General features: G+C 59.7%; 1 protein-coding gene across 1 annotated transcript in view; it reads left to right on the forward strand.

Annotated features, from left to right (window-relative positions):
• PPP2R2C (protein phosphatase 2 regulatory subunit Bgamma) overlaps nucleotides 1-22,831 on the forward strand; it is a 97,033-nt gene that overhangs the window by 56,332 nt on the left and 17,870 nt on the right. Inside the window, exons 2-5 of the mRNA XM_036269475.1 lie at nucleotides 6,201-6,298; nucleotides 8,103-8,268; nucleotides 11,169-11,281; nucleotides 14,694-14,871. Of these exons, the coding sequence (XP_036125368.1) occupies nucleotides 6,201-6,298; nucleotides 8,103-8,268; nucleotides 11,169-11,281; nucleotides 14,694-14,871 (555 nt within the window). The remainder of the gene's footprint in view (nucleotides 1-6,200; nucleotides 6,299-8,102; nucleotides 8,269-11,168; nucleotides 11,282-14,693; nucleotides 14,872-22,831) is intronic.

The raw sequence follows: 22,831 nt of genomic DNA on the forward strand, positions 1-22,831 counted from the left end.
GCCCTGCTGACCACAGGCAAGTCCTCAGCTGCTCGGTCCCCTGTCCCCAAGCCCATCTGCCTGTGTGCTGGCCAGGCCAGCAGCTACTCAGCAGGGGCCATCTGGCCCGGCAGGGAGGGGCTGGCAGCCACAGCCCAGGCCCTTCGGAGCACCCACCGGGGGGCAGCGCTGTTCCGGGCTTGCTCAGGCTCCTGCTGCGGCCCCGCAGCTGGCAGAGGTGGGTCAGGGGTCCAGGCCTTTCCCAGGCTCCCCACCCCCATCGCCCTCTTCTGGGGACTGATTTCTGCTCAAAGGGCTTGGGGCCCGTCTTCAAAAGCATCGTGGTCCCGGTGGAATATTACTCAGCTGGAAAAAGGGCCGACGTCCTGCAGTGGCTACAACCTGGAGAACCTGAAGACACGATGCTGAGCGAGAGGCCAGACGCCAAGGCCCCAGGCTGTACGATGCTGTTTGTGTGGGGAGTCCAGAAGAGGCAACTCCACAGGGGCTGGGGGGGCTGCTGAGGGACAGGGGAAGTGTGGATCAGGTAGTGGGGTGGTTGCGTAACACAGCAACAGTTCTGCAAACCCCTGAGGTGGACACCGTCACTGCACAGGCAGGACCCGGGGGGTTGACGGTTACTGTGACCTGTTCTGGTCCAAGGCGTCCCCAAATCCTGAAGCAGGTTCTCGGGCCCCACACAGCCCCAGTTCTCAGGACTCACTCCCTCTGCTGCCCTGAGCCCTGCGTGCGGGTGCCTGTGCTGGGGTGCGAGGAGCCCCGTTTTAGCGGCCCTGTAGGTTAGCCCTATCCTCACCACGGCCTGCGCGAGCCTGGAGAGACTGTCCCTACTTCACAGGCGAGGAAACCGAGTCTCAGGGACCTGGGACCTGCTCCGGGCCGCACGGCCCGCGCACGGGGACCCAGGGCTGTCATGGGCCTGACCTGGGACGCTGGTGCAAAGGAACTGGACGTCGGCGTGGAGGACTTGGCGGTTTCCCTGGGGGAGTGACCCTTGAGCTGAGACCTGAAGAGTGACCAGAACTGTCAGGTCACCCACGAAGGGCGGCACTGTGGTCAGCGCAGCGCAGATGAGGCACCTGTTGGGGGAGGGGAGTGCGCACCCGACCGCAAAACTGGGCTTTAGATGAAGGGTTTTCTCTGATCAGGAAAGTCTTTTTTGGTTAATCCTCACCGGAGGGTATCTTCTCCACTGATTTTTAGAGAGAGTGGGAGGGAACGAGGGAGGGAGAGAGAGAGAGAGGGAAGCATTGATGTGAGAGAGACACATCGACTGGTTGCCCCCCACAGGGCCCCGACTGGGCCGGGGACAAGCCACAACCGAGGTACATGCCCTTGGCTGGAATCGGACCTGCGCCTCCTTGGTCAGCCAGCTGACGCTGTACCCGCTGAGCCAAACTGGCCAGGGCGGGCAAGTCTTTCTTTTTAAATGCCTTCCCCACCCCTAAGTAGGGTAACGACCTGCACAGCAGGGCTGGAAGGATGACATGCTGTGTGGAGAAGGGGCTGTGAGGTGGCCCGGGCCGCACCCCTGTCTCAGCCAGCATTGCACGTGACGAGCCCGACAGCGGGCGCAGACAGCGGGCATCGCCCGGGGCCCGTCTGGGGGCCGTGTTTCCTGAGCACCGGCCACGCTCGCTCACGCACACGAGGGGGCTGTGGGTCGCAAAGGTGTCAGCTGCTCTTGCCTGGCCCGGTCCCATTCTGGGGATTGGGGGGCTGCAGGCGGCCTGGGGTACTTCAGCTGCGACGGCATCTCTCTGTTCCCCATGCTGTCAGCGTGCCGCGGGCCAGCGGGGTGTGGCCACAGCGGAGCAGGTCCCCCTGAGAGCTGAAGCCCGGGCCTCTGTGGCCTCGGCTGGGGACCAGCGCCCTCTGCGCCCTCCACAGTCTGTCCACCGCAGCGCACCCCGGGCCAAGGCAGAGTCCAGGGCGGCAGTCGGCTCCACCTTGTCGAGGGTGTGGACACAGGGACCAGTGATCGGGGCCACCCCTCCTGCTCCTCAGGGCCCCTCTCCTGTGTCACTGTCTCCAGGAGGCCCCCTTGGCTCCCACCCTGAAGTCCTCACTTCCAGCTCCTCTCCTCTGACGTGTCTGCTGGACGGGGGGCATCCGTGGGGCCGGCTCCCTGTCTCCTTCCCCAGGGTCCTGCCTGGCACTCCCCCCAGGGGCCGGAGGACGGGTTCAGCTTGCTCACCGAGTGCTGCCCCAGCTGCCGGGCGCCGGCCTCCGGCCCCTTCCCGCTCCCGCTCCGTCCTCATCAGCCCTGACGCCTGTGACAGTGTTAATCATGTACAATGTCCCACCGGAGGGTCAGCTGGGCTTTCCGAGGCCCCCTCTCTGCCGTGAGCTCCGACGTCTGATGGCTCATTAATGGTGTCGATGGCACTTTCGGTGATGGACAGTGATGGGCCAGCAGGGCAGGCGTCCCCCGACGGACGTCTGTCTCCCCCCACGGTGTGCCGGCCTCGGCCAGAGTTTCCAGGGAACTCTCCCGCCCACAGATCGTTTGCATTTCACATAAAGCCCCGGAGAACTGTGGCGGGGCAGGGATGACAGTTCCCACTTCACAGACGCGGCCTCAGGGCTCAGAGAGGGTGAGTGACTCGGGGGAGGTCTCACAGCGGGTGTGTGCCGGGGCTGGGACTGGAATACCTTCCCCTTGATGACGCCACAGAGGGCATCTTTGGGATCCCAGGGCCGACCCTCCCCCCGTGCGCCCCAGCAGGAGCCGCAGCCGGGCTGCAGCCCTGTCCTCTGTGTTGGTTAGGACGCCACAGCAAGTCCCCACACACTCAGTGACTCGGAACCACAGAGACTGTGCTCGCGCTCTGGACGTCGGAGATCAAGGCGAAGGTTCCGGCGAGAAGCCGCCCCAGGCCTCTGGCAGCCCTGGTGGTGGCCAGCGACCCCCGACATTTCCTGGCTGGTGGACGCGTGGCTCCAGTCTCGGCCTCTGTTGTCGTGTGGCCTCCTCCCGTGCTGTGTCCCTGTGTCTGCACTTGGCCTTCTGTGGGGGCAGCAGTCCTTACATCTTAGCGGGGTCACCGCAAAGCTCCTGTTTCCATAGGCCAGTCACAGGTGCCAGGCTTAGGGTTTCAGCCTGTATTTGGGGACACAATTCAACCCCCAGTGCCATCCTGACTTTCCGTCTCTGGCTCTGGTTTCCACTGTGAACCTGCCCCGGGCTGGTCACGTGGGACATCCCTTCTGACGTCTTCCCGCGCCTACATCGGTCTGCCGAGGGGCTTCTGGCTCCCTCCCCACCGACAGGACTCGTTGGGCCCGGTCCCAGGGCGTTGGCTGGAGCCTTCTTGTCCAGTGGTCCAATCTGCCTCGTCATTTGGGGGACTCCCCAGAGCTGTAGCAGAGGAGAGGGGACCCCACCAGTGCAAGGACTGCACAGGTTTTCATGGGATTTTTCCCTCAAAGTGACACGTTGCAACAGTGAACAGAGTTAAACACCCACCGGCCCAGGGCCTGAGGTCTGGCTGCGACGCTGTAAGTGTTCACAGGACAGACTGGAGGGACCAGTGGTCAGGACCCAAAGCTGCACGGTGAGGCTGAGCCATAGCTTTATCAGGCACACTCCTGAGCTGACCACCACGAGGAGGGAGGATGAGAAAGAGCCTTAGCTTTCTGTTCGGGACACGTGAGTAGCTGGTTGTTCCTCAGCGTCATTGTTCTTCCTCCCGAACCCTCTCTCCTCCATCGGCTCACTGGAGTTTCTAGTCCTGGGCAGATGCAACTGTACCCATGCTACAGATGACAATACTGAGACACAGTGTGACCAGCCCATGGCCTCACAGCCAAGGCACTCCAGCCCAGGACTTCGGGCTGGTCCATGAACGGCTGAGGAGGATATTGCCAGGCTGGGGGTGGGGGAGGAGGTGTCCTCAGTGGCCAATAGAAACCATAGCCACACCTCCTTCAGGGCCGGAGGGTTGGAGGAGGCAGCGAATGTGAAACTGACATATATACATTGTAAATTGCCTGCAGACATTTAGTGTCTGTTACTGTGGTAACCACCCAACATTATGGACCACATTGGCTCTGGGTACCAGTGGTCACGCTGCCATTTTAATTTAATAGCATTGTTATTTCTCCATCATAAAAATAATATAAATTATGCATATGTCCAAACTCACCAAACCATATATGTTAAACACATGCATCTTTGCGTAACCATTATACCTCAGTAGAGCTATTAAAATATACATCACTACAGGAAATGCAGAAGACATAGACAAGTAGAAAGAGAAGGAAAACGTTTTATTTCAATCACCTTAAAGCAGCCTCAGCTAACACGAGTCTCTTCCAGGCTTTTTTCTCTGCCGCTTTGTTCCCCGTTGGACGTGGCGGTGATCACTGGTCTATATAATTAAAAACATTTTATATACAATTTTATATCCTGCTCTTTCCCCCTTAGGGGCTGCTGACAGGAAATGACAGGAACAGTGCCACGTCTGGGCACGCTGGCCGGGCTGTGGTCTGGCGTGTGGCTCTGTCCCTGGGCCGCAGGCTGCCGCGCAGGGCAGTGCCAGCCCCCGGGCCTGACCCCATTCCCTGTCCCCCACTCGGGGACCGCCTTCCAGAGCGCTGCTGTCCTCGTCTTTTTAAGTTTAATGAAACGTGCTTATCTCGGGATGGACGACGGCGCCCAGCCTGCCGTCTGCTCCGGCTCACCTTCCTCCTCTTGTCTTTCCCGGCGAAGCTGGCGTTTACCTGGGGCTCGGGGGCCAGGGGCGGCCGGGGGCTGCCTCTGCCAGCCACTGCTGGGGAAACAAAGACGCATTCCTTGAACAGAAGTGGGGAAAGCACCCGAGGCTGAGCGAGCAGCTCTGGAGACCAGGTGGCCTGTGCTTTTGAGAAAAGCGGAGAGCCAGAGCTGGGAACAGTCAGCAGTGGGGAGGGCGGGAGGCGAGGCCGGGAGGGAGGGTGTCCGTTACTTTGTACTGAGTTAAAAACACACGGGACTCCCTGGCGTTCAGCACAAATATTTGTCGTCATGCGTCTGCTGATTCTGCCAATGGAGGCTTGTTGGAGCCCCGGGGCCCTGCCTGGGGCTGGCTTGGCTGAGGGGCTGAGCGTCGTCCTCCTCCTGGTCCTCGTGGGCCAATGAGCTGGTCTGGGTGGGTCCTTCTCCTGGCAGTGGCTGAGGCCCAGGTCGGTGGCTTGTCGGCTGGTGTCCTGCAGGCCCAGGCACATCACTGGGCCCAGACCAGAGTCAGGGGTGGGGGGGGGCAGGTGGCCCGGCACAGGACGGTCAGCAGAGCTGGGTCCCAGGTGCAGGAGAGGGGGGAGGATTTAGGCTGTGATGTGGTCTACCTCCGGGGACTGCAGGTCACAAATGGCTTCAGACCTCTGAGAGACCAGATGGGGAGCCGCGGAGGCTGAGCGCGGCCCCCCTCGCTGCCCTCTCTGCTGAGGCCTGTGGCCGGGCTGGGAGGAGGGCGGCAGAGCCATAGAGGCTGCGCATTCCTCAGGGGGAGGCAGAGCAGGAGCAGAGACTGAGCCAGTGGGTGAGGGAAGAGGGCGGGAGGCAGGGGACGGGAGGCAGAGAGAGAGAAAGGGAGAGAGACAGAGAGACAGAGAGACAGAGAGACTCTAAGCCTTGGGATGGAGCTGCCGTCGCCCGCCCGGGGGTGGGGGCCACTCCAAGAGGGCGGTTGGGAGGGATTAGGGATCAGGACTGGGTGTGGGGACCAGGGGAGGGTTTTGAGCAGAGACACCTGACTCGGGGAACTGTCACCTGGCAGCTGTAAGGAGAACAGACAGGGGTGGAGCCAGCTCTGTGCCCCACCTGCGGCCACTGGGAGGCGTGGTCCATTGTGTTCCGGTCAGATTAGCGATGCTGTGTCTATAGAGTCCACACCAGGATGTGAGAATCACAGGGGTCCCACCCACGGGAGCGCAGTGGGGCTGGGAAGGGGTAGTTGGACTCTGGCCCCAGAGTCGGGCGGGTCTTGCATTCTGGTCGCCTGGCTGCACAGGAGGAAACCCTCCAACCCCCCTGGAAGGGGAGGGGGGGGAGAGGGTGCAGCTTGCCCAGGAACAGCCAGTGGGGAGGGGCAGGTGCCCCTTGGCAGTGCTTGGGGGTACAGGGCCTCTGGGGCGTGAGGTGGGCACAGTTCTGATGAACTGCACAGTACTGGGGTCCTAACGAGCCATGCCTTCCTGTCTCTCTCCCCCTCTCCCAGCCGATATCATCTCTACTGTTGAGTTCAACCACACGGGAGAGCTGCTGGCCACAGGTGACAAGGGTGGCCGGGTCGTCATCTTCCAGCGGGAGCCAGAGGTGCGCGGGGCCTGGGGGTGGGGGGCTTTACCCTGCAGCGTGCCCCTGCATTCCTCCAGGATGGCATCCTGGGGAGACCACCTGCCTCCCCAGCAGGACCCCAGGGCTGGATGGAAAGGGTGTGGCGGCAGCAGGGGGACCAGCAGGTGCAGGGCAGGGAGTCCTCGGGCCCGCTCAATGTGGATTGCTCGTGTGTCCTGGACCCTGGAGAGACGGGACAGGCGGGCTCAGCTGCTGCTCCGGGGTAGCCTTCAACTGGACTGGCCCGAGCCTGGGAGAGCTGGCGCGGTCCCGGCCACGGCTGCCGGGCAGGAGGCCTTCTTGTAGCTGAGGGGCCAGCCCTCAGGCAGGGGACGGCGGCTTTGCTTTGGGTGGGCCTGTGCACCCTGCCCTGGTGCCATTTCTGCACCCCCAAAAGAAACTCTAGACAAAGAGGCTCCTGTCCATTGAGCACCTACTGCGTGCAGACACCGGGCTGCATTCTCTGCGCACGGACTACTCCTGTTGCCTACCTCAAAGAGTGGGGACTGACACCCCATTTCACAGGAGGAGTCACCCCAGCTAGGGAGCAAAAACCAGGGATTGATACCAAGGCTGTGCGTGACTGTCCCCTCCCCAGCACCCTGCCTTGGGGAGCCCGGCTCAGGCAGCACACCTGCTGGGGTTCTGTGCTGGACAAGGAGGTGGGGGAGCTCTGACTTCCATCTCCCCCCACCGCAGCCCTGGTGGCGGGGAAGTGTGGTCAGCACCCTCACTTTGCAGATGGGGGGCTGAGGTAGCTGAGGACCCAGCCGGAAGTCGGGTACAGAGTCGGTGATCCAAACGGTGTGTCCCTCCGAGGATTGCAAGGCCGAGCCTTCTTTTTTGTCAAAGGGCAGAAAGAAATTAAATTGGTAGATGCGAGATTCTCCGCTTTGAATTTTTCTCCTTTATGTTTTTCTAAAATTCTGGTCCCACTGACCTTTGTCCTAGCCCATGCTCCTGGGAGACTTAGTGAATCAGAGCAAAAATAGTGAAGAACTTTGTAAATTCCGAGAAGCAAGACAGGTGTGGAAAGGTAACGGTAAATACTTTTTAAAACTTAACAGAAAACTTAACAGTGTGCTTGGCTTAATGTCTTGAATTTGCTCCCAGGCGCTGGGTTTCTGGCTGTAGCTTCATGTTGTCATAGCAACGGGAATTGTCTGCTGGGGAAGTAGCCCCTGCTGCCTGTGGGGACTCACCACCTCGCTAGTTTGGGGCTCCGCCAGGAGGGTCCTTATGTAAGGGGCTGTGCTGCCACACCGGACGGGGCCCGCCCCCGAGGAAAGTGGACAGTGTTGTACCTGTCAGGCCGGCTTGGCCATGAGGGTCAGGTCAGGGCCTCAGCCTCTGCCTCAGACAGGCCCAGCGGAGGGACTGACACTGAGTGGACATGTGACCTTGGCAGGCCTAGTCACCCCGAGTCTCCCCTTGCTGACCTGTGAAATGGGAGGTTGTGGCACCCAACATGGAGGGCCCTTGAGGATAGAAGATGAGGCAGGAGACGCACTCAGCTCGGTGTCCGCACGTAGTAAGTGCTCAGTAAACATGAGCCAGCTTGTGACTGCCGTCCTCACTGGGCCAGGGGAGAGCGGGGCTCGGCAGCAAGGAGATTTTAAAAGCAGATTTTCTGTGACCCTTGGCGGGGTCCAGGGCACTGCTGGTGCCTGGTCGCCATGGCTGTCAGGCCCGCCGCGGGTTAACGCACCCTGGCCGGGCTCGGTGCCTGCTCCCACCCACCCTGCCGTCCTGGAGCTCAGCGCCCCATCTGATTTCCCTGCAGAGTAAAAATGCACCTCACAGCCAGGGCGAGTATGACGTCTACAGCACTTTCCAGAGCCATGAGCCAGAGTTCGACTATCTCAAGAGCCTGGAGATAGAGGAGAAAATCAACAAGATCAAATGGCTGCCACAGCAGAATGCCGCCCACTCCCTGCTCTCCACCAACGGTGAGGTGACATGCCTGTGTGCATGTGTGTGTGCCTGAGCATGTGTGTGTGCCTGAGCATGTGTGTGTGTGTGTGTGCCTGAGCATGTGTGTGTGTGCCTGAGCATGTGTGTGTGTGTACCTGAGCATTGTGTGTGTGTGCCTGAGCATGTGTGTGTGCCTGAGCATGTGTGTGTGCCTGAGCATGTGTGTGTGTGCCTGAGTGTGTGTGTGTGTGCAGGCATGGGCATGTGTGTGAGCAGGTATGAGTATGTGTATGGCTGAGCTTGCATGTGTGTGCCTGAGTATGTGTGTGTACTTGAACGTGTGTGTGTACCTGAACGTATGTGTGTGCCTGAGCATGTGTGTGCCTGAGCATGTGTGTGTGCCTAAGCGTGTGTGTGTGCCTGAGCATGTGTGTGCATGAGCATGTGTGTGTGTGCCTGAGTGTGTGTGTGTACCTGAACGTATGTGTGTGCCTGAGCATGTGTGTGCATGAGCATGTGTGTGTGTGCCTGAGTGTGTGTGTATGTGCAGGCATGGGCATGTGTGTGAGCAGGTATGGGTGTGTGTATGGCTGAGCATGCATGTGTGTGCCTGAGCATGTGTGTGTGTGTGCCTGAGCATGCGTGTGTGTGTGCCTGAGCATGTGTGTGTGTGCCTGAGCATGTGTGTGTGTGCCTGAGCATTGTGTGTGTGTGCCTGAGCATGTGTGTGTGTGCCTGAGCGTGTGTGTGTGCCTGAGCATGTGTGTGTGTGCCTGAGTGTGTGTGTGTGTGCAGGCATGGGCATGTGTGTGAGCAGGTATGGGTATGTGTATGGCTGAGCATGCATGTGTGTGCCTGAGCATGTGTGTGTGTGCCTGAGCATGTGTGTGTGTGTCTGAATACGTGTGTGTGTCTGTGTGCCTGAGTGTGTCTGTGCGGATGTCTGAGCATGTGTGCGTGCAGGCGGGGGCGTGTGATGCAGCGTGGGCGTCCAGTGCTCTTTCTCACTCACGCTGTGAGCACTCTTGGTCTTCGGGACTCCTGGGACCAGCACGTACATTCCATGCTGTGAACGCCCCAGGTCCTCGGCCTTTCCCCTGTTGGACACAGGGCCACTCCCCTGATTCTGTGTACAGCACCGTGAACATCACTGTGGATACTTCCTCTGGGGTGGAGGGTTGATGGTCCTGATGAAGGAGCAGGTCAGGGACCACAGGAAACCTAACTCTTCACCTGCCCCTCAGGACGCCAGGCCACCCAGGGCACAGGTCGTCCCTACGGGGTGTGGCAGGCACACTGCTTGGGAACCTGGCCGGCCCTTTGCTACTCAGGTCCCTGAGGAGGCTCCGGCTGGACTCCTGCTTCACAGGGTCCCCTCGGGGGCCTGTCCCCTGCAGCCATCTTGCCTCAGCCAGGGATGGGCCTGGGGCCAGAGGCTCTGCCTCCCACACCCTCTGCCTTCTGCTCCTCCCCCATCTCTCAGCCCCATCATCAGAGGCTCCCTTCACCTGGCCAGCCCCTCGTCCCTCCGGCCTCTGCTGGGTGTCACGGCCCAGTGAGCCTGCCCAGGTCTCTCAGCTGATCAGGTGGCCCTGCTGAGCCAGGTCGGCCCTGAGGGCTCCTGCCTTCTCCGTGCTTCTGCACCAAGCGTAGCATCTGAGTCCCCTGCTGGGTGCAAGGCGCAGCCACACGCTCAGCAAACCCATGGTGGAGCCCGTGGGCCTCCCCACGCTGGAGCAGAGCAGGGAGAGGTCCTCCACGAGGACCCCACTGCAGTCCGACCCTGGCCCCGCCACTTCCTCTTCCAACCCTCGTGGGGTTGTTGGGACAATGACACGAAATAATGTCATAACAGGCTTAGGACAGAGCTGGCACCTCTGAGCTTCATAGGTGTGCTTCTTAAAAGAAACATTTAAGAGGGACTTGTCATTCTCCTCCCGCCTCTCGGGGGGAAGTCAGCTTCCAGAGCCCTAACACCCCACCTTCAAAGCATCCACCTGGGTTTAAATCCCAGCTCCTCCCTTCCTGAGGGCATGGCCCTGGGCACCTATCAATGTCTAATTGTGCTTCTCCCCTTGTTTTTCATGAACGCTCCGTGTTGGTTTTGGCTACTGTAGCAGTCAGGGTTCTCGGGAGAGACAGAACCAAGGGGTTGAGAGTGTGTGTAGATATATATAGAGAGGTTTATTTTAAGGACTTGGCCCATGTGATTGTCGGTAAGTCCAAGATCTGCAGGGCAGGCAGGACACCAGCTGATGCTGCAGCCCGAGTCCGTAGGCTGCCTGCTGGCGGAATGCCCTCTTCCTCGGGGGGCCTCAGTCTGTTTTCTATTAAGGCCGTCGACTGATTGGAGGAGGCCCACCCATGTTACGGAGGGCAATTGGCTTTATTCTGTGGATTAAATGGTAATCTCACTTAAAAAATACCTTCACGGTGACATTCACACACTTCGGACCAACTATCTGGTATCTGTGGCTTAGCCAAGTTGACACATAAAATTGACCATCGCAGCCACTCAAGATGATTCTTTTGATGTCCTTGGCGGGATTCCAGAGACGTGAGGCAGCTGGAGAGGTGCTACTCCGAGATAACTGGGGGACCCTGCTGTACGTCAGTGCAGGGCTGGCAGGGTTCGAGGCTCGTGGGTGCAGTCTTCCTGGAAATCGGTGTAGACACTGGCCACTCCCCTTTGACCCAGCATGTCACCGTTAGGATCAGCTGAGGAGCTGGAGAGGAAGGCAGACGTCCACATGCACAGGTGTTCGCTGCATCTGCCCACATAGGAGAACATTGGAGGGAACCCACATGTCTGAGCACGGGGTGCCGGCTGAGTAATGTCAGGGTGATGGGTCCGTGTCTGGTGGACGAGGGTGGGTGGACACTCCATTCGCTCTGTTAATCGTGGGTCTCGTTTCACTCTGTTCTGTTTTTAAAGACAAAACCATCAAACTGTGGAAGATTACCGAACGAGATAAGAGGCCCGAGGGCTACAACCTGAAAGATGAGGAAGGGAAACTGAAGGACCTGTCCACCGTGACGTCACTGCAGGTAAGATGCGCGCGGAAGACTTCGGCCGGCGGGGAGCACATCTCTGTCGTGAGACGATGGGGATTTCAGGACTTGAAGGGCCCTTGAGGCCGGAGTCACAGTCATTTCAGATCCTGGCTGTGGTCAGCTCCCTGCTTCGTGCCTCCAAGCGGTATGATCGTCCGCTCCTGGGGGTCTCGTGGGGAGGGGGCGAGGTGCTGCAGCTCCATGAAGAGCTTTTCGGCTGCCACGGAGGGTGGAGAGCAAGTCCTGCAGCCCCTCGTTACTCAGAGAGGGAAACTGAGGCGCAGGGAAGCAGGAACTCACTTGCAGCCGCCCAGCTGAGTGTGTGCAGGGCCAGAGGGGAGCCCGTGAGCTGAGCTGGGCGGATATAGCTGAGGCCCTCGCAGCCTGACGAAGACTCGGCTCAGATCGCCTCGACGCACACACCGCTGTGCTAAAGCCAACGCTAGTCCTCACCGTGACCCAAAGGCAAAAGGACTCTTCCCTCCTCCAGTGGCGAGACACGAAAGAAAGCGTTCTGGAGTCACGGGGCCTGGGTTCAAATCCAGCGGCTTCCTGGCGGTGTGACTCTGAGCTGGGCTCCCAGCCTCCGCCAGTCTCTGATTCTTCACCGGGAGCAAGAATGAACACTCTGTGGCCAGCATGTGTCTTCCCAGCACTCTGGCTGTAATGACTCATTGAACCCTCACCAAAATCCTAGGAGGTGGGATTGTCACCCCCATTTCGCAGATGAGGGAGTAGGAGCTGGGATGCAAACCCAGGGAAGTCATGTCCAGAGTCGGCATCCCGTCTCCTCCATGGGGTCCCTGTCCCAGGGGAGGGCCACAGGATGGCTGGTGGCGTCCTGCTGGGAGGACCCTGGAGCAGTTGGTCCCTTTCCTCCTGCAGCAGGACGGGAAGGGTCCTGAGGCTGCCTCGTCTGTCCCTGGCGCCCAGAACTGTGCCAGGAGCATAGTGGGTGCTTCAGACATGCTTGCTGAAAGTGAAGCTGGTACGCAGATAATTTGAATTTATTCATTCAGCACACACTTATTGCGTGCCTACTGTGTGCCAGGCCCTTCTGTGGGCACTGGGAGGCTGCAGTGAACACAGAGCCTGAGGGCAGGATGGGGTCCGAGTTTCATGGTGTTCAGAGGAGGTGGCCTCCGCGTGCCAGGAATGAGCAGGGACGAGTGTCGGGAAGGGACCGCTCTCTCCAGCTCGTTTGCACGTTCCAGCAGATTTGAAAAGGCTGGTTCCCGGCACATGAAATGCCGTCTGCCTTCTGCTCTTTCCTTAGCTGAGTGTGAGCTGCCCAGAGCGGGTGTGCCACCGGGGCCGGGTGGTGGTAGCGCCTCCCCCAGGCTCCCAGACAAACCGCTCCTGGCTCCAGGCACTGCCGCTGGGGGGCTGTGGGCATTCCCCTGCTCCGTGCCTCAGTTTCCTCACCAGCAAAACGGAGGTGATGACTCACTTTTTCTGAAATGACTTCGCTGACGCGCGAAGCGTCCGGTGAATTGTCGTAAATACGAAACGGCTGTCGGTGCTGTTCGAGGAGGAGAAATACACATTCAAACACGCTGGCCCCTGAGTCACTGGCAAATTGCACAAAGAGATCCCGAGAAAGCAGGGAGCCGAGGAGCTTCCATGCTGAGTAACGGTGGTGGTGGGGCCCTGCCCCGCGCCAGCCCGAGGAAGCCTGGGAGGGTTTCCTTTGGCGGGCAGGGTGCAGTTAGCACCTGGCTTGGGGCAGCCGGTGGCCCACGGGAATCCCGTTTGCTTCCCTCCCAGCGTCTGAGATTTTCTTTGTGCCGCACACATCCTGAGACGGCACTTGACTGTAAACTGAGGCTGCAGGGGGAAGGGGAGCCTGTGGCTCTTCTGTCGCCCAGCCTCGGGCACCAGCATCACCCCCTTTACAGAAAAGGAAACCGAGGCCGAGATGGGAGTCCCGGGGAAGTAGCAGTAGTGAGCGGCGGGGCAGGATCTGAAGCGGGCAGGCAGGCCCCAGGCTGCACCTTCCGCCAGGACACCCTCAGGGGCTGTCGCACCGGCTCTGGTCCTGCCTGGCATTTCCTACCCTGAGACTGAGACAAGTCAGGGTCCTCTTGGCATCTCGGCTCCTCACCAGCGACGGGGGGAAGGCAGTGCCAACCCCTGTTTCCTGGGCATCGAGTCCAGGCCAGGCCTGGGAGAGGTCAATGACGTCGTGTCTGCCTGCCCGTCTGTCTTGTACCTTTGAAGACCTCACAGAGCAGTGTAGGCTGAGAGCCCAGTAGAGATGTGGGCTGTGTGCTGGGGGACCCCGGGGTGCCCTCCTCTGCCTCCCGGGGAGGCTATACTTCCCAGGTCTGCTGCCTCCATATCAGGGTGGGTCAGGGTCCACTAGGTGTCCAAAGGGGGCGAGCATTCCAGGCTGAGGGCATGGAGGGAAGCAAAGGCAGGCATCGGTGCTGTCTCAGGGACTCCACACCAGCCCTCCGAGGGGGCAGTTCGAATGAGTTAGGCTAACACTGGCGGCGCTGCAGGGCAGAGCACACACAAATGGACTTCTTTTTTTTTTTTTCCTCACCCGAGGACATTTTTCCAATTTTTGTACAGATAGAGTGGGAGGGATAGAGAGGAAGAGAGAGAGAGAGAGAAACATCCACGTGAAAGGAACACATGGAGTGGCTGCCACCCGCACAACCAACCAGGGCCGGGGACAAACTGCAACCGAAGTACATGCCCTTAGCGGGAACCGAACCCGGGTCTCTCCGGACCGCAGGCTGACGCTCTAACCGCTGAGCCAAACCGGCCAGGGCACAAATGGACTTCTTACTCCTAGACTGGCACCCGGCTCTCCGGCAGGGACACAGCCTCCTTCCATTCCATGTGCCTCCATCCCTAAAGCTTGGCGTCTCCCCTTCCTTCAGTGGAAAGGGAAAGAGGGTAGAAGAGGCACACCCGCCGCCTCTTAACCAGTGCCAGGCATCACTGTGCTCACATCCCATTGGTCAGAACCACTCACGTGGCCACAGCCAGCTGCAAGGGCAGCTGGGAAATGTAGTCTTTGGGCAGCCACTTGTCCCTTCCTGGTGGAAAGGACACAAATGTTTGATGGCGAGTCAGCTGACTCTGCCATGGTATCTTCTCGTTCCATTTTGGAGATGAGGAAATTAGGATGCAAAGGGTTTCAGTCGCTTATTTAAAGTCACATGGTAGCTCAGAATCCATTGCAGGAGGCCAAGCGAAGGAGGTGGGCTTTCCTGAAGGCTGGTGGTGATGGACTTTGGCCACGCGACACTGTTTATTTCCGACACGTGCGGGATGGATGCCCGCTGGCCCACTCCAGCCTCCAGTTCGGGCCACGCGGCCCTGCTGTGGCTGCCTGGCCCCGTGGCCTGCCCGGACACACGGCCCAGCTCTGCCCTCCCACCCTCCTCTGCAGGTGCCCGTGCTGAAGCCCATGGACCTGATGGTGGAGGTGAGCCCGCGGAGGGTCTTCGCCAATGGCCACACCTACCACATCAACTCCATCTCCGTCAACAGCGACTGCGAGACATACATGTCAGCAGACGACCTGCGCATCAACCTCTGGCACCTGGCCATCACCGACCGCAGCTTCAGTATCCTTTCCTGCTGAGCCCCCGCCACGTGGCTTCGGGTGGGCGGGCTGGCTTGGGGGATTCTGCTTTGTTCAGCTTCTCGGGTGGGTCTGCAGTGTGTGAATGAAGGCAGACACGAGATCACGCTGAGTTACTTGTGAACACTTTAAAACCGCGGCTAGGAGGCCTACATTTGACCTCCCCTCCTCCAGGGTGGCCGTGATCCCCATCATCCAGGGACGGAGGACCGCTGGACCGTCCTCCCCGGGGCGTCAGGAGCCCAGCCGGATGGAGTTGTGGGTGGCCCCATGTCTGGACAAGCTAGGGGCAGTAGGGTGGACTCCAGTGCCCACACCTGGTGAGGAACGACCTGGAGCAGGAGCACGGTCCTGGGGAAGGGCCGCGGCGTGGCCGCCGGGGCTGCAGTGCCGAGCGGGCAGGTTGCTAAGTTGTCGCTGTTCCGAAGGCTAATAGTTGTTGGTAATAATTAGTGTTAATATTAACTCATCTCACCCTCACAGCGGCCCTGAGGTGGGTACTGTCATGATCCTCCTTTATGGATGAGGAAACTGAGTCACAGGGAGCCAGCCCAAGGACTTGCTCAGAGCTCAGTCCTAGCAGGTGTCACCCCTCCAGCCCGAGTCCGCATTTCCAGCTTCGACACGGGATTGCTCCTTTGAAGGATGTTGCCCAGAAGGAGGCGCGGGGGCCCTGTTCCCGATGCTCGAATTGGAGATAGTATCCTGCGCTCCTGGAGCAGACCCACCGCAAACCACCGAGACAGTAGACGAGTACACTGTCCGGCAGGGGAGCAGGTGACCCGTGCTGTGGGGACGAGTGGACCAGTGAGCTTGCCCTTTTCTCCAGCCACGATGGGCTGAGGCTGCAGGCTGGGTGCGTGGAGTGAGCAGGGCGGCGGTTGTGCCAAGTGCATATGCAGACATAAGGCTGGTGGTGAGCGCACGGGAGTGGAAGTGATGATTGACCCAGGATCTGTGCCAGCTGAGGAGGCGAGGGCTGGTGACAGGAAGGGGGCGTCCATGGATTGGGGGTCCCTGTGGGGGCGGGGGGGCTTCCCTGGCTGCAGATCCTGCCTGTGGAGAGCCTCTAACGTTGTGAAAACGCATTGGTAGTTGATCAGACATCCAAGCACCCCGGCCCTGAGGAGTGGAGGGCGGTGTGCGTCACTGCTAAGGGCTGCAGGGGGGGCTCCCAGACGTGCTGGCCTGGAGGCCAGGTAGGCAGAGGAAGGAGTGGGCGGAGTCCCCAGGGTCTGTGATGGCTGTGCCAACCTCCCCAATCGCACCAGTTTGGAAATCACGCCACGTGTGGCCGCCACGTGTGGCCCCCACGTGGCCTGCTGCTGCTTGGCCGCCGGCCGGACAGCACACAGGGAGACCTAGCGCCCGTCCCCTGGAGCCCAGCTCTGCTGCCAGGCAAGGGGTCAGGACTGAGGGCTGCAGGTGTGGGGGGTCCGATAGCAGCGGAGGGACGAGAAGGGTGTTTCATTTCCAGGGTGGGGTCCAGACAGCTGTGATGGGCGCCGAGCTGGGCATTGCTCTGAAGTTGAGATACCCTTTGAGCAAGTACCTCCTGGGGCCAGGGGGTCCCATTCCTTCAACTCTGGCTGTCGGCATCTTGACTTGTCCTCCTGCGGCTGCGGTTCGGTCCTGGAGGCCACTGGGTTTTCTGCTGCGTTGCTGTCCCCTGTGTCTGCCCAGTGACACTTTCCACTTGAGCAGAATTGATTTTTAGCAAAGGTTGTAAAGAGAAAGGGCTTTTTCCTTAATAAGGGAGAAAAGTGGGCATTGTTTTGGCCATTTGACAGGAAGGCCCGCTCAGAGGGCCCTTCCTCCGCTAATTCTGGAATTGGCTGCTCCGAGCAGAGGGGAGGGGGCTGGTAAGTCCTGAGCCCCTGCTGGGCATCAGGTCACAGGGACGGAACTTCACCTCCAGACCGCAGGCCGACGCTCTAACCGCTGAGCCAAACTGGCCAGGGCAGGGACGGAACTTAATCTGCCACCCAGGCCTAAGGGGGGAGCCCTCCCAGCACCCCCCCTCACCCACAGAATGGGGAGAGGTGCCCAATGGGCCTGGAATCCTGTCCTGCCCTCCACCCATCAGAGGCCCAGCTCGGCACACCATTCTTGCCTGGCCCGTCACCTGGATCCCTCTGTACCCAGCTGGCCAGCCAGCACCCCTAGAGTTGTGAGTGGCTCATCGGACCGCTGGTCTGACCACATCAGTCCCCTGCTTAAAGCTCTTAGCCGCCCCTTATCGGCTTCAGGACAGAGTCTGAACCACCCAACAGTGTCCTGTGGCTCTTGGTGACTAGCCCGGCCCACTTCTCTGGGGTCCTGGGCATCAGGCTTGCCCGAAACTCCAGGCCACCGGGCTTCCCTTCGCGTTACATGGCCTGTCCAGTGCTCTGTCTTCCGCCAGTCCTCTGATGACCCTCCCTCCTGCAGCCGGCTGGCTCCTGTTGGCCCCCTTTGCCCGGTCACCTCTGCTGTGTCCACTCTGCGCCCCTCCCAGGCTGATCAGAGCCCCTCGGAACCCACACTCCCTGTCACCCTGGGCTCACCTCGTCTGTTAATGTGACCACCGCCCTATTTTCTGGTGACACCCTTGAGATCAGGAACCCAGTCCGCACCCTCTCTGTGTCCCCACACACAACGCGGGCACGTCTGGATGGTTAAAGGTGGAGACCCCGGAGTGAGGAGGCTCATAGTTGCAAACTGGTCTTAGGATGTAGACCCCCCCTGTCGATCTGGACTTGGGGTGCTCAGGTCCTAAGTGCTGCGGAGGGGGAGGGGCAGTGTGGTGCTGGCATCTGGAGCACCTGGGCCCAGATTCATTGCTTACCTTCCGGTCATCCATTGACAGGCATGGAAACTGGGCCAACTGCTGTACCGTGAGGACCTGTGTAAGGAGTAAAGGTCAATCGGCCCCAGCAGGTGGCTGGCACTCTCTTCTCTCTTAAACAATAGCCCCCTGGGGTATTTAAGGCTGGTTCTCAAAATTCCTGCAGCTTCTCTGATTGTTTTTTTTCCTACCCCAGTGCCTGTTCCACATCTCTTTAAACAACCTCTCACACCCTTTAACACCAGCATTTTGAGACTGGGTGATTTTTCTGGAGTTCAGTGCATCTCAGAAGTAACAGATTGCACGGGCAGCCTCGGCCGATGGGCCCCGGCTTTATTTTTAGTATCGGAGAACTGGAAAGATGGCTCCACCGATTTTTCTGCCCCCGCCCCCGAGTGATTTCTCATGGCGGGAGCTGGCAGTGCACCACCCTCAGTCTGGAACAAATGTCTCATTCCCCTTTATAGAACAGTTCCCAAGCGAGGCTGGGGGTGAGGTGGGGCAGCAGTGGGGGGCAGAGGCCTCAAACCCCGTCAGCACAGGGCAGCTTGAAGGCTGGGCTTGTCCCCCATGCAGGGAACAATGGAGGGGACCTGCTGTCCGAAAAACCTGGAGCCTGGGCTCCAGCCCGCTTCTGTCATTCACTCACCAGACCTGCCAGTCGGTCACTCAGCCCTCCTAATCCTCTCTGTTCTCGTCCATTCCGTGGGGTACGTCTCTGGTGCCTGGCTGGGGGTGAACACCAGTGAGCACAGGGCCTGATGTGCTGTAGACCCACGACCCAGGACTCACGACCCACCACCCACACCGGCCCATGACCATGTCGGCACCTTACAGGCTATCTCTCTTTTTTTTTTTTTTATCCTCATCCGAGGACATTTTTCCATATTTTGTTCAGATAGAGTGGGAGGGGGAGAGAGAGAGAGAAACATTGACGTGAAAGGGACACATCGAGTGGTTGCCACCTGCACAACCCAACCAGGGCCGGGGACAAACTGCAACCAAGGTACGTGCCCTTAGCAGGAACCGAACCCGGGTCTCAGTGGACCGCAGGCCAATGCTCTAACTGCTGAGCCAAACCGGCCAGGGCTTACAGGCTATCTCTGTTCATGCTCCCAGAGTCCCAGTGTGCAGAGAAAGAAACAGGGGTGCATCTGCTCAGGAGTGCCCCAAGCCTGAATCCCCCAAATCCGTTTTACGCTGGGAAACCCATTGACCGCACACCTAAGCTTTGGGGCTTCAGCAGGGCCAGGTGCCCTGGGCGCTGTCCACGGTGCTGACCCCGCTGGCAGCCGGTACTGCGCGTCGTCATCCTCACCGCCTCCCGCACCACCGCACCTCTCCCCCCGCACTTGCTCTGTGCCACATGGTGTTCTGAGCACCTGGAACATATTAACCTACTTAATCCTCTCGGCCACACTGTGGAGTGGGCATTGTTTCCCCCTTCACAGGAGGAAACCGAGCCGTAGGAAGGTCAGGTCATCTACCCGGTCACCCAGCTGCGAAGTGGCAGGGCCTCGGAGTCGGATGCGGGGCCTCAGACCGGTGATGCCGCTGTCCTTTCCACGCCAGAGGTGCTCTCTGAGAAGTGGGTGCACTTGCCGTGGCCCCTTCAGCCCGTCCGTGGGATAACGGCTCCTGGCTCTGCTTTAGACCCTAAGGGAGAGCAGACACCTTGCCCACCATTCAGGACAGGCTGGGGCCCATGGGCTCTGGCTGCTCTGACCACGGGACATGCCACCCCTGGTGCTCCCGACCCCTTCCTGACAGGCCTTCGTGGCGTTTCCGTGACGCGCGCTCGGTTAAAACCTGTTGACCCCAGGCTGCAGCTCTGTCTCTCTCCCTCTCCCGCCCTCTCAGGACTCCAGACACCTGCCTCTCATGGCTCCTCAGCCCTATGCCTCCCCCCAGGGGGTCCTCCCACTCCAGCCCTCTGCCCAGATAACTCCTGCTCACTCTCGGCCTTGGCTTAGTGCCTGGGCCTCAGAGGACCCTTCCCTGACGCTTCAGACCACCCCAGGGCCTTGTTATAGATCCTCCGCATGCCCCCTGAAGGTCCCTCCTACGGTGTGGGGCTGATTCCTAGCTTTGCTACTGGGCCAGGAGCCCCAGGAAGTCAGGACGGGCTGGTTTGCTCTTTCTTGGAGCCGGGACAAGGCAGCCATTTGGAAGTGTGCCCAGCTCTGTTCCACCTGGGCTTCCCCTCCCATCCCTCAGAAACCCAGGTGTGCCGCTCGGCACTGACCCTCACAGGGACACGCACTGCAGCCCTGTGACCTGCTGCATTTCCTGGTTTCTCAGAGGACGACAGAGGCTCTGATGCTGACGTAGCAAAATTATTGCCGGAAGTACTGACCACATGCGAGGGCCTTTGACATGTGTCCTCTCATTAAATTCTTATTACAGCCCTGCCAAGCAGATATTATGAAACCATTTTGCAGATGAGAAAAGCAAGGCACAGAGAGGCTGAGGAGGTTTCTGTCCGTCACACAGCTGTTATACGGTGGGGTTGGACGGTCGAATCCTGGTCTTTGTGACTCAGAAGCCAATGCTCTGTTTCCTGTCTGAGCACTTAGGAGCCATTAGCCTGGTTTGTGTAGGGATGTGTAGACTGGCTCCCACACACAGAACACCTGCAGAGGCTCCAGGGTGCTCACACAGTGAGCGGCTGTGCAGAAAGGCCCCTCTCCCTGGGGCGCCTGCCCCCGGCAACCTGGGTTCTTCTCCCCGAGCAGACTGTACTGTCATTGCCAAGGTTCTGAGCTGAGAGGGCAGGAGGCAGTTGTGGGCTGAATTGTGACCCCCAAAAGCTGCATGTTGAAGTCCTCACCCCCAGGACATCAGAATGTGACTTGTGTGGAGACACTGTCTTTAAAGAGGTGATTAAGGTAAATGAGGTCATTGGGTGGGCCCTGATCTCATATGACTGATGTCCTTACAAGAGGAGGTTTGGACACAGTGACAGCAGGGATGGGCACACAGAGAGAAGAGCGTGTGCAGACAGCAAGCAGGTGGCCATGTGCAGGCCCAGGAGAGAGGCCTCAAAGAGGCCAGCTCTGCTAACACCTTGACCTCAGGCCTCTAGCGTCCAGAGTGTGAAGATGTAGTTTCTTGTTGTCCGACAGCCAAGCTGTGGCGTTTTGCTGCGGCAGCCTGGAAGAGCCATCACGGACACAGGTGGCCAGGACTCCTCCTGTGTGACGGACACGGTTTGGTCTGGGTGCCTACAGCTCTCGCTTGTAGCTGGGTCATGTTCTGCAGAGAATTTGCTGGAAAAAGAAGCTGCTTTGCTGGCTGTGGCCCAGTGGGATTCCATCCGTGTGCAGAAGGCCTCCCAGGGTGCCTGCACACCCCCTGAGTCCCTGGGGGCCCGTGTGGGCGGCCCCTCGGGGCCCTTGGCAAAGCTGCCTCCATCCTCGGTCCTCGACTGCTGTCACCATGGAAACAGCCTCTCCCATCCTGAGAGACTTCCTGCCGAGAAGCTGGGGAGAGCATGCTTTGCTCAGATAGATCAATGGAGCCCAAGGCCACATCCTTCTCATCATCGAGCCTGCCCACTCTCAACATCCACCTGGTGGGGGCACACGCCCGTCCAGTGAGCCCAGCCACTGTGTCCCCATGGGGTGCTGACCCCACAGGGGAGCTGCAGGTCGGGTGGAGATGCAATCCCTCCTGAACAGGGGGGCGGAGGGAGGAGCGCGGGCTGGAAGTTAGGGAGCCAGGATTCTGTCCCTGCCCAGCCACCTCTGAGTGCAGCCCGGGCCAGTCCTTCGTGGATCAGAGGGGCCTCCCGGGGGGCGCTGCCCTCACCGACTCTGGGGGCTTTGGTGGTCTCTGAGTCCCGTTAGCCGGGTGTCTGCAGAGCCATTTGTTGAGGCATCACCACTGATGCCTGTCACGACCTTGGTGAGCACGTGTGTGCTTCCTGGGGTTTGTGGGCGGCTCCCCATGTTCAGTCCTCGCTTGAGCTTCTCACAGAACAAACCAAGGGTGTTTGTTCATTTCACGCGCTTGACTTCGTTATGGTCGGTAGGATTTGCCCGGTGGACGAGTGGTGGCGGTTTGTGCCTGTGCCCCATGCAGGAGGGGGACCGAGGCTCACAGAGGTACAGCTCAGTGGATGAGGGCCACTGGATGCCCGGTGACCTCCAAGCGGGACCCACACAGCTCTGGGACTGAGGGTCGGGGACAGTGCACGGTGCTGGTGTGACCCCAGCTGGCTTCAGGACGTCCGGTGATGCCCTTGGCAGGAGGAGACAAAGGCGTTTCTATAAAAGCCTCTGCAAACCTGATGACTCTGCAGAAGGCCCGCCTGGATTACATCCCGTCCCCTCCCTGTGTCCTTGGCAGGAGGAGTCACAGACATCTCTCTGGGGCGGGACAAACCCCTGTATCTGAGCTTTGCTGAGTCCCCAAGGTGTGGCCTGAGCCATGGTCAGGTGATCTTGTAGGCCCAGCAAGGTGTTTGAGTTCTCTAGTGGACAGGGAGGAGGCCGCCAGGCAGACACCCCTCCTTCAGGGCTGAGTCAGGGGCACAGATCTGCAGGGGAGCAGCCCAGGACTTGGAGGCGTTGGGTGTGGAGAAGGAGAGAGAAAGAAGAAGGATCAGGAAGCTACCCTGACTCCTGGCCTGGTGCAGGGGGCTGGGCGTGCGGTCTGGATGGATGGGGAGGAAGGTGCCTCTGTCCATGGTGCTAGCGTTGTGTCCAGGCCATTGTTCTCCGGCCCCAGGAGGCACCCAGCGGGGCTGAGATTTCCGTGGCCACCATCACAAATATCTGCAAACTTGGGGCCTTAAAAAAATAGAAATGTGCTCTCTCCGGTTCTGGAGGCCAGAGGTGGGAAAGGAAGTGTTGGCAGGGCCATGCCCCCTCTGCAGGCCCGGGGAGCGGCTCCGCCTGCCCCTTCCGGCTCCTGGAGGCCCGGCCTTCCTTGCAGCTGCGCACCCAGCCTCGGCCTTCGTTGTCACTTGTCCTCTCTGTGTCTCTCGTAGGGACTCCTGCCGTTGGATGTAGGGCCCCCCTGGATCCAGAACAATCTCTTCTCGAGGTCCTTACGTTGATTATATCAACAAAGGTCCTGTTTTCCCAATGAAGCCACATTCACAGACCGTGAG

The sequence above is a fragment of the Molossus molossus genome, unplaced genomic scaffold (assembly GCF_014108415.1).
Source record: "Molossus molossus isolate mMolMol1 unplaced genomic scaffold, mMolMol1.p scaffold_m16_p_1, whole genome shotgun sequence".
NCBI lineage: Eukaryota > Metazoa > Chordata > Mammalia > Chiroptera > Molossidae > Molossus > Molossus molossus.